We start from the raw sequence: 11,027 nt of genomic DNA on the forward strand, positions 1-11,027 counted from the left end.
TTTATTAGGAACACTATGGTCCTAATAATGTGCCAAAAGTGGTTTTCTGCTGTTGTTGCCCATCCACCTCAAGGTTCAACATGTTGTGCATTCTGAGCTGCTATTCTGTTCACTAAAATTGTACAGTGTTGAGTGGTTATCTGAGTTACCGTAGCCTTTCTCTCAGCTCAAACCAGTCTGGCCATTCTCCATTGACCTCTCTCATCAACAAGGCTTTCCGTCTGCAGAACTCCCGCTCACTGGATTTTTCTTTTCTTTTTTTCCTTTTCTTTTCTTTTTTTTTTTTTTTTTTTTGCACCATTCTGAGTAAACTCTTGTGCGTGAAAATCCCAGGAGATCAGCAGTTACAGAAATACTCAAATATTCAACACTCTTGTCTGGCACCTACAATCATGCCACGGTCGAAATCACTGAGATCACTTTTTTTCCCCATTCTGATGGTTGGTGTGAACATTAACTGAAGCTCCTGACACATATCTGCATGATTTTATTCATTGCACTGCTGCCACACAATTGGCTGATTAGATAAACCAGCCTACATAAATAAGTAAGTGTACAGGTGTTCCTAATAAAGCATTTGGTGAGTTTATATTGTTCTTGTCATGAAGCATGTTGACTGTAAATAATGTAGCCTTTCTTAATAAATAAATAATTTTCTTGAAAATGTCAGGCACAAATGGCAGCATTTTCTGAGAATGACCGATGTGTTATTTATAACCTAAGTAACATTCATTACATTAACCTGTGTCTTTAAGACTTTTTGTCTGCTTTTTCTGTGAGGTTTTATCAATCAATTTACTTTCAAGAGTTTACATCTCCTTCTCCCTCAGGTGCACTGCAGTGGTCAAACACACTGATTTCTACTCAATCTGCCTGAGCCAGTTATACTTGAGATGGGTAGACGGGCAGCTGATCACACCACCCCTGTACCAGTCCTCGGAGAGCCCGCCCTGTTAGGGACACGTGGTTGGAGGACAGTGGCAAATGGGACTGGCATAACAGCCCTGACGCTGATTCATCAGTGTAATGTTGGGGTGCAAACATCACCTGCAATACGGAACAATCAACTACAGCCAGATGCCAAACATATGGACACTTGTACCAAACTTGGACACTTGGACACTTGTCTTTCAGAAAACAGAGTGTTCATGCCACCCAATGGCCACATTCCAAACAAGACTGGGAAAAACAATGAAGTCAGGAAAGAAAAAACAAGAAGTATTATTATTAAACGTAGTAGTCTGGAGACAAAAACTAAAAAGGGTGTAACCTTTGAGGGACTGGAGAGTGAAATCTCTGAGGATAGGGAAGAGGTTCAGTACCATAATCCTCCAATCAAAACCAGTCCTCTGTTGAGGGGTGTGGCTAATTGCAAACTAAAACCAAGAAGGAATTGTCACTTTACCAATGGTAGTGTGGTTGACTCTGAGGTAATGGGCGGGATCAGCAGTGATGTCAGTGAAGGGGTGGAGTCTGCTACAGGACAAAAACAGCATGGGCATTCTTTGAAAGTAACATTACCTTCAAGCTCACCCCCTCACAGACCGCCCATGAACATCTGCAGTACTTGTGGAGGGCGCCAGAATCCAGCAACTCCTGGACTCTACTGTCAAACCAGGGCAATTACCTCCCCAACTTCCATAGGTTCTTTGGGACTCCAGCCCAGCCATTCATCCCCTCTTTACCCTGGGAATGACATGGGAATTAAAATGCAGATAGAAAGACACACTGACCGCAGTGCTACTCAGTCAGACCCCATGAGCCCTAACCTTCATTCTTATCTCAACATGAATATAAACAAAGACTGGCCATTATCTCTGCTGCCTGCTCAGCAGATTGAGGCATCAAAGCTCACTTATCATCATGCAGTCAAGAGGGATTCTTGTGCTGACAAACACATTTATCATACCGGTCGCACATCAGCTCCGCATACTCTCGCTGTAACTACAATAGAGGATAAAGCTCTTTCAAGGGCCATAAACACAGACTGGAACTCTCACAAACCTCCCGCACAGCCTCACACATTGTACCCCCCGAGACCCCCCACGACTCCGCACCCTCCCTATACACACAAACATGGCACAACCGAGAAACTAGCTGCCACACAGGCGACAAGTACCAGCACATCACAAGTAAACACACACTTCCAACCAAATTACCAGCAAAACTCTAATAGCAATCCAACAAATCAAACTGGAAACAATCTCAAACACTCAGAGTCTCTGAGTACATACCATCCACAGAACAAAACACACATCAAACTTTTGCAAACCACAACGAAACAACAGATGTTTCCCCAAACCAACTCAATAGCTCAAAACTCAAAAGCTAGTGTAGGCACACAACAGAACTACAAACCGCAGCGCATTGAACATAATAGCACACTTCTCAAATGCCCAAATTCATCACCGTTGAATCAGACAAGCATTCATTCTAAATCCTCTGCCTATTTTCATTCACATTCAAATGTTAAACTCCAAACTACAAGCCAGAATTGTAGGAGTCAAGGTGTCATATCCTCCACTGCTTCAAACATTCTGAGACAGGTACAATTCCCAAATGGATTAGAGTCCAAGTTTGACACACACACTAAACCATCAGTATGCTCTCACACAAATTCCAGCATTAAACCTCAAAGCGTTACGCAAATCTGCGCTGACACGGATCCTGAATCCGCCACCTCACCCTCTGATTCACATTTTCCATTGGCAACAAACACACATAACCTCTCTGGTTCTCATTCAGGTCGTCATACATTGATACCCAATGACACAAGTCCACCTCAAAATGCACTTTCACATGCAAACACACCCAAGCAATCTTCATTCACTAAGACACATAAAACAAACACCAATAGCACCTCACATAAAGACATACTCTCATACCCTCATCGTGAGTCAAAATGCCAAAATGACAATCTCTTGTTTTCACATGCCCCAAATATGTCAGCCCATCACAAAGAAACACTTAAAGCGCGAACAATCAACCATCAGAACCTCTCAAATGCATTTACAACCACTCAGACTGAGGTGGAAGTGCATTTGTACACCAAAGAACATTCTCAAACAAGCCCCAAGGTCAAAACAGCCTCACACACACTATGTGTTCATTCAAATACGCCACACAGACAGACACAGCCTGAAGTTGTCAGACAGTCTGTCCTAAATCATCTTAGTAATGACACTTGTGAGTCCTCATTACTAACCAATCCTTCCTCCAGGGCATGTCCTCAAGCCGAGACACACATACGGTCTGTATTTAAGTCTTTGAGTGACACAGAGTCAAAGAAACAAGCTGATTTTAAAGCAACAGGACCAGAACATCAAACAATCAATGCCTCACAACATCAACACGCACTTCAGCCGTCAAAAAAACCACCCCCCTATGTGCCCCAGAGAGCACAAAATGCATTCCGACCTCCTAAGCCATCTTCTGTACCTCCGCAAGCCCCATATTTTAAATTTGAAATGGAGGGCACAGAAAACAGAGGCCTAAATGCGGCCTCTAATCGAAAGCCACTTCTGTCACCCTCAGGCACTGTCATCCTCCAACACATACAGAACGTTGAAAGTCTCCAGAATGCAAAGGCACAGATGGAATCTCAATCCAGTTCCATCTCACAGGCTGTTGGCTCTGTGCCAAATGACCATTGTTCCCTAACGCACAACCACCCTCCTTCTGCAGTTCAGTTGCTGCCTGCATCGCCTCAGTGCGGCAAGCCACGGGACTCTAAGCATAGATTAGAGATGGTAGAGGCGAGTCTGCAAGCCAACAAGGAAAGAATCACAACTCTGCTCAACATCATTCAGGACTTGGAGATGAGCCATGCACTCAGCAAAGGGTGAGAGACAGAGAAAGGGTGTTATTCCAAGATAAGCAGATAACTGACAAGTGTGACTGGGGAACTGGATGTGTTAAAAATAACTGAAGTGGTGAATTCACTAAGGGCCTGTGCATTATTATTATTTTCCTCAAACTTTGACCATGATATTAATGTCATACATTTTAAATGTGTAGTACCCTACCAGATAACCAAATAGGGTGGCAAATGATATTTTGATTATAGCTGGGTAAATAAGTCAAGACAGCAGACCCTTCTTGAATTAACCCCTCTGTTTTGGAGAACATTTCTAACAACTTTTCTCTTCGGGTCCATAGTGAAACATTAGAGTACAATACATATACAGCACACCTCCCTTTTGATTATACACATAAACACAAGCTTTTATAGTAGCTTTTAATCTGGAAAGAGTGCCACCTATATGTCAGTGGTGGTACTATTCTTTCACAGTAGATAAACAGTAAACCTTGTATTTTTGAAAAAGCTGATAATACATACACTGTGTATCTGTTTGAAACAAATACAGAATCATGGTTTATATTAAAAAAATATTTTTATTTCAGAATATAAATGTCCATCTGGCAGATGAAAAATTGAAAGTTTTCCATTGTTAAATGGGTCACAATTGACCTGAACTTAAACAGCTGAATCTTCAAGATGGAAAGGACAAAACATGTCTTGTTTGTATAATTTTATCTTGAAAAAATAACACACATTGACCAAGACAAAATGTCAAAGAATCAACAAAGAAAAAGAACATTTCAAAAGAAAAAATATCCAATTACAGAAATTTTGGCTCATAAAATGAACTGTGCTGCTGACAGCACTAGTTTTGCACATTTATTCATTTAAGTTGGGACTTTCTTGTACACAGTCATGAATTTTAGGCTGTTTCGCACTTCATAAACTAAAGCCCTTTTAGGTCCTTTTACTCTGTTTGAACTACTACGTTTTGTCATTTTCACACTTATGGAACTATAGTTCCTCTTAGCCGTTTAGAGGGACTTTAAAGGGACTTTTTAGCTCCTACTTTGGGGTAGTAGGAACCTGTGATTGGTCAAACACATACAGTATGATGCACAACCCAGCAACAAAAGACGTTCCCCAGATGTTCTGCTATTTTGTAATGTTCGACACAGGACGTTCCCAGGCCATTTTGGACATTCGCTACAGGTCTCATTTTGGTCCGGGCGAAACATTCTGAAAACCATGTTCATAGGACATTTGCAAACGTTCATGTTTCATCCCATTAACATCTTTTCGTCTTTGGTCCCTTAACCGACGTTTTGACAACATTCATTGATCTTGTGTTGTAAGAATGCATTTAACTGAGATTTGCATTTTACAGATAAGGGTGTATACTTCACCTCCAAACATTTGCCAAATGTATACTTTCGAATCCATGTGTTGCCTTCTCTCATCAGACCTACTGACACCTTTGGCAGCCGCCATGAGTACACAAAGTTGTAGCTGCTAGACCACTACTAAGAGGATTGTGCTAATTATCCAATTCCCTTCACAGAAATAACAAAAAAACAACAAAGTATCCAAAGAGTATCGCCTGTCTTGCATATTATGTGTGCATGGGGTAAGCAGAATTGCTGTGTGACTTCAATTGGAGATGCTTTGAGTTTTCATCGTGTCTGTACTGTGTAACTACACAGAAAACAAAGTGATTTCTGTACAGTATTTTTTATACTTTATTTATTATTACAGTTGATTCATAAAAGCCTTTATTATAAATGATTGTTTTGATAAATAGGTTACTAGGGCAATTTCCGCTGAGTTCAGCGTGTGCTGCATTGTTAAAATAGGCTGAGCACCTCATCTCTCCTTACTCTGCGGCTTCATGGATGCAGCACTGCACATACGGCTCATGAGCCCAGTTTAAAGATTATAATCTGAAGATACAGTTCATGCAAAACAGCCCTAACAAAAGTGTATAGCTCAGATCCTGGCGTCCTCAGTTGGTGTTGTTGATTTGGTTGTTGCTATTGAATCGCATGTGCAAACAACATCAGAGAAACACTGGTCGACACTAGATGTCACTATGAGGCAGGGATGTGCCGTTCATATAAGCAAGGTAAGCAGTGCTTACCTAACATAAGGGTGACAATATTAAATATTTAAATATAATTGTTAATATAAACTGCTGTTTTCATTCAGATGTGTCATCTTTCCTTTCACAGTTATTCATTTATTCGCTTTGGCGCCACCCTCAGGTATAAGCACTTTATGTTATGCTTTCTCTGATTCCATTGTTTACTGCCCTTTCATTCAACACTGTACATTCATTCAAACTGAATCACGCCCGCTACTACAAATGACCAAGGTAAGCATGCTTACCAAAATGAGTAAGCCAGTCAGAAGCTCCTTCCTTCAGTCATGCAATCTGACAGGCTAGATTTTAGTTTTGTGTCAACACGTTCAAGTTCAGGTAACTAATTCATTATTATGCGCTTAAATGGATATCTGCAGTGAAAGCCTATGTGGATTTGGCAAAGTTACTTTCAATAAAAAATCGAGAAAGAGAGGCTATCGAAACTTCAGCAAGTGGGTGACTTTTACAGCAAAGTGACGGAGATGTTCATTCGCAAGAAGAGACGCATGGATTTTGTGTTCAAGTAAAGTTTAGTTAAAAATCTGTGTTATTGATACTAGGTCATAGATGCTAGGTCATTGTTTCTGGTTAGTCTGAGGCTATGAAGTGCTGGCAATCATGTCCTTCTTGTGTTATGTCTGTTTTATAGTTCTAACGTTAGGGCGCAGTGTCTGTTTAAAAAAAAAAAATCTTGTGCATTCAGGTTAAGATTGTTGTCTTTGGTGATCAGATTAGTTAATAGCCGCTGTCCATTCCAGTGGTTCTAAACTGTGGGAAGAGTGAAGTGTGAGGCCTATGATGTTGAAACTACTGTTTTAACTGGCAATCTTTTCTTTTACTTTTTGTTGTGTGTCAAAACAAGCTCTTCTGGCATTATGGTTCATTGTATGATTTAATGGACATAAACATGCTCAGCTCAATATATGACAATCTTTCATTTTTGTGATCTGAACAATATTACTGTCCGGAATTTAAAACAATTTGGTCATGAAGTTCGCCACTGTGACAATTGTTTCCATTGACTGGTGGGTTCTTAGGCAACAATTTACGTCAATAACATTTCCGCACCATTACACTCTACACCATATAATATGTTTTGGGCACAGTGTTTAATAATGTGTATTAAAAATCTTTGATGCTTGCCCAGTCTCAACGTGCCTGCTATGAGGGTTCCTTTTGTGTGTGCGAAATCAAAAGGAAAAAGTATTTTTCGGGTGTGCCGTTCCTCTTCACAGTTCTCATCTAGAGAGTTCCTAAGGGAAAAGTACTAGGACTGTATGCGAGCACAAAACATGCATGCATTTTAAAAAATATGTGGAGCTAGGCCTTTATTGAATTCATTGATTCAACTGTAAGAAATATTGTACACTGACTGGAGGTGCAGAAAAATTATGTGGTCGTGATTGAATTTTATGCAGATTTAGGTCAATAAGGCCCGTAAATGTGTTTTTAGTAGGACTTTTTTTGAAATCCTTTTTTTTTTTTTTTTTTTTTTTTTTTTTTTGCCTCTTGCTTTCCATGTAGCCGGCAATGTTTTCGGACTGGCCAAGACCTTAGAGACTGCACCACTTGTCAGAAGACTGCATGTGCCATCTACAGGTGACAACACCCAATGAGACTACTAATCATTGTAAAGAAACTACAAGAAACATAAACTATGTGAAATAAAAGTAACATAATACAAATTACAAATACAGTATGCTCTATTTTCATTTCCCTATTTTCCCTATCTCTCTCTCTCTCAATTTTTCTTACTTAATCATTGTCCTAGTGTGGAGTATGACTTCCGGCAACAGGAGAGAAGATTCAGGGAGCTCTTCCAAAGTCTGTGTCCTCCATCCCCAGAAAGGAGAGAAGGAGGATGTGAAGAATCTTTTTCTTTACTCACCTCACTTATTCATAACCGCAAATTACACCAGCTAAACACCAATATCATGACTCACATTCAATCTGAGAGTCAACATCAAATTCAGCCTCAGATTAAGTCTCAGACTCAATCTCAGATTCATTCTCAGCCACAGATTCATTCTCAAACTCAGTCTCAGATTTTGCCTCAGATTAAGTCTCAAACTCAGTCTCAGATTACGCCTCAGATTCAGGCTCAGATTATGTCTCAGATTCCATCTCATTCTCAGATTATGTCTCAGATTCCATATCAGTCTCAGATTATGTATCAGATTCCATCTCAGTGTCAGATTATCTCTCAAATTCCATCTCAGTCTCAGATTACGCCTCAGATTCTGTCTCAATCTCAGATTCAGCCTCATATTCATTCTCCGTCCCGGAATCATTCCCATTTCAATACTAAAATCAAGAGGAAGAAATTATGCAGGAGACTGTTCGGCTGGTTACCACATAAAGTCCAAAGGAAATGATTATATCATGCCAAGTATCTGATTTTCATGCCTGACTCTTCACCTTCTGGTATGCATAGTCACAAACTTTCTCAAACTCAGTCTCAGATTACAGTATGTTTCAGATTTCTTCTCGGCCTTAGCCACAGATTATGTCTCAGATTTAGTCTAAATCTCAGATTATGCCTTAGATTCCATCTCAGTCTTAGATTATGTTTTAGATTCATCCTCAGATTCATTTTCATTCCCAGTCCCGGAATCGGTCCCAGTTCAAGACTAAAATCAAGAGGAAGAAATTATGCAGGAAGCTGTTTGGCTGGCTACCACACAAAGTCCAAAGGAAATTACTATATCATGCCAAGTATCTGATTTTCATGCCTCACTCTCCACCCTCTGGTATGCGGAGTGACAACTCCTTTTTGTTTTAATGCAGTCTGAAGTCTGACTTTTGATATTTTTTGTAAAGGAGCATTATTCCATGACAACTGTGACCATGAACTACCAAGGAGAATTTGCAACATGAAACTAGATTTTCCTTGCCGAAGACAACTCTACAACATTACCATTATGATTTAATTATATATGCATCAAAGTTAAAATGAACATGATGCTTGTCATTACTGGTTATGAAGGGTTTTGCCCCTAAGATGCAGATGAACATTTTAGGACATGATGTGATGTGAGGTTGTGGTGCACTTCACTTCATTCTTAATCTTCCAAATGGACAGCTATCATCTGTTAGAGGTCACAGCATTATGATGTACTATGGGACTGTGATACAGAGCTTCAATGACTGAATTTTAGCTAAATAAACCACAGATCCAAGGTTATGCAACAAAGATGGATGTTTCCCTCTCTTTTAATTCAAATGTTTCTTCCTCTCCACACATGCTCAAATGTTCATACACTACTCGCACAGTTATACATAGTAAGCACATGCTATGCTAACTGTAAAACCAATTGACAGTCTTTGTAAACAATGAAGAGAGACAGGCATTTGGTCTCAAAATAACCAGCTTCACCCCTGGTGCTCCCAAAGGATGCCTGCTCCAAGTTTCCAAAGCCCTAAACCAGGGGTTTAAATAAGGGGTGTTCAAAGGATGCCAGGGGGCACTAAGAGCAAATTATTAGAGAGGGGGTTGTTATGTTACAAATGGGGGGTGTTTATCAGTCATAATAATCAAATCTATCATCAAGTTCCACTTTACATTAAAACGTTTATCTAGACTTGGAGTATATAAGTTGTTTCTCAATTATACGGGTTGGTATGCATTTGTACCGTGGTTCATCTGATTTTGAAGTCTAGTGGCGCATCTGAAGTATCTGGTTTAGCAGCGTCAAATACAGAGGCAGAGGCACAACCTCAGCTAATGCTCCTGTATGGTTCTCTAGATGGATACGGCTCAATGGACAGAGCAGCGCGAGCGCAAAGCTTTTAAAGCTCGAGCTCTTAAACTCACTTTGCGAGAATCAGTGAGAAGTAAGATGCAAGAAGCAGAAACCATTTGAATTCGGCACAGAAATCTACATCATCACCCTTGAATTTACTACAGTAACACTAAGGGCGTTTACACACCTAGTTGGTTTGAGCACTCAAGCGCTCTCAGAGTGGAATAATATGTATATGTGAAAAACCCAAGTGGTCTCAGACCCCCCTAAAAGGACCCAAAAGTGGAACACCTCCTGAGGTTCTTCAGTTCGTTCAACTGATTTGTGCGATGTGAAAGCAAAGAGTTACAAGTCCGCTTTGCATTTTATGACATAAGTACCTCGTGGCTTGCCATACATAGCTGCATTACAGTACTGTGTGAAAGTCTTAGGCACATAAGATGTTTCACAAAAGCATTTGTCTTAAGATGGTTATTTATATCTTCATCTTTAGTGTGTCAATAGGAAATATAAATGTTAGACTCACAAACATTACTTTTGCAAATAGAAAATATTAGAATAGAAGAACAGGGATCCCTGCAACAGATGTCATGGCCCCCACAAAACCCCCCCACTGAACATCATGTCATAAAGGGACAGAAACAATTGAGACAGCCTAAATAGATAGAAGAACTGTTGCGAATTCTCCAAGAATCTTGGAATATCCTATCTGCCAACAACCAAGAAAAACTATGTCCAGCTGTACCTAGGAGAATTGGTGCTGTTTTAAAGGCAAATGTGGTCAAACCAAATATTGATTTAGCTTTTTCATGTTTACTGGAATTTGTATGACATTAAGTGATAAATGAAAACTATTTATGGCATTATTTTTGAAGACATCCTCTCTATGCAACATTTTTCACAAGTGCCTAAAACTTTTGCACAGTACTGTACATACTTCATATTCCAGTCACAATTTACTGTCCACATATGGGAATTTTAATCAAATATAGATATACCATGATTACCATGATGTGTTTTTGTGTCTCATATTTCGTTCTTGTTGTATTATTTGAGCACATATAATGAACGGACCGGCCGCATTCAGAGCAGAGCAGCACGTTAAGATGAACCGCTTTAAAGTGCTCTGATGGCCGTACCGTCTACAGAGATTCGCGCCAAACTCCCGCAAAAATACAAGCAAGGATTTTTATAGTTTCACTTTAATTTTATTTGCGCAATGGCAAATGTTCTTGAATCATACACACAATGTAAATGACACGCAGGAGGATACGCTTGCTTGCTCCATTGCTCTCGAGGTGATAAAGAAGCATATTTCAAATGCACATAGAATTTCAAATGT

General features: G+C 39.9%; 1 protein-coding gene across 1 annotated transcript; it reads left to right on the forward strand.

The window, feature by feature from the left end:
• The first annotated feature begins 944 nt into the window (after positions 1 to 944).
• Positions 945 to 9,126, forward strand: LOC127433158 (uncharacterized). Its single transcript, XM_051684841.1, has 3 exons — positions 945 to 3,841; positions 7,467 to 7,541; positions 7,714 to 9,126. Exons 1-3 carry the CDS (start codon positions 1,089 to 1,091, stop codon positions 8,315 to 8,317), a joined length of 3,432 nt encoding a protein of 1,143 aa, XP_051540801.1. The 5' UTR covers positions 945 to 1,088; the 3' UTR covers positions 8,318 to 9,126.
• The last annotated feature ends 1,901 nt before the right edge of the window (positions 9,127 to 11,027 follow it).

Source organism: Myxocyprinus asiaticus, chromosome 43, assembly GCF_019703515.2.
Source record: "Myxocyprinus asiaticus isolate MX2 ecotype Aquarium Trade chromosome 43, UBuf_Myxa_2, whole genome shotgun sequence".
In the NCBI taxonomy this organism is placed as follows: Eukaryota; Metazoa; Chordata; class Actinopteri; order Cypriniformes; family Catostomidae; genus Myxocyprinus; species Myxocyprinus asiaticus.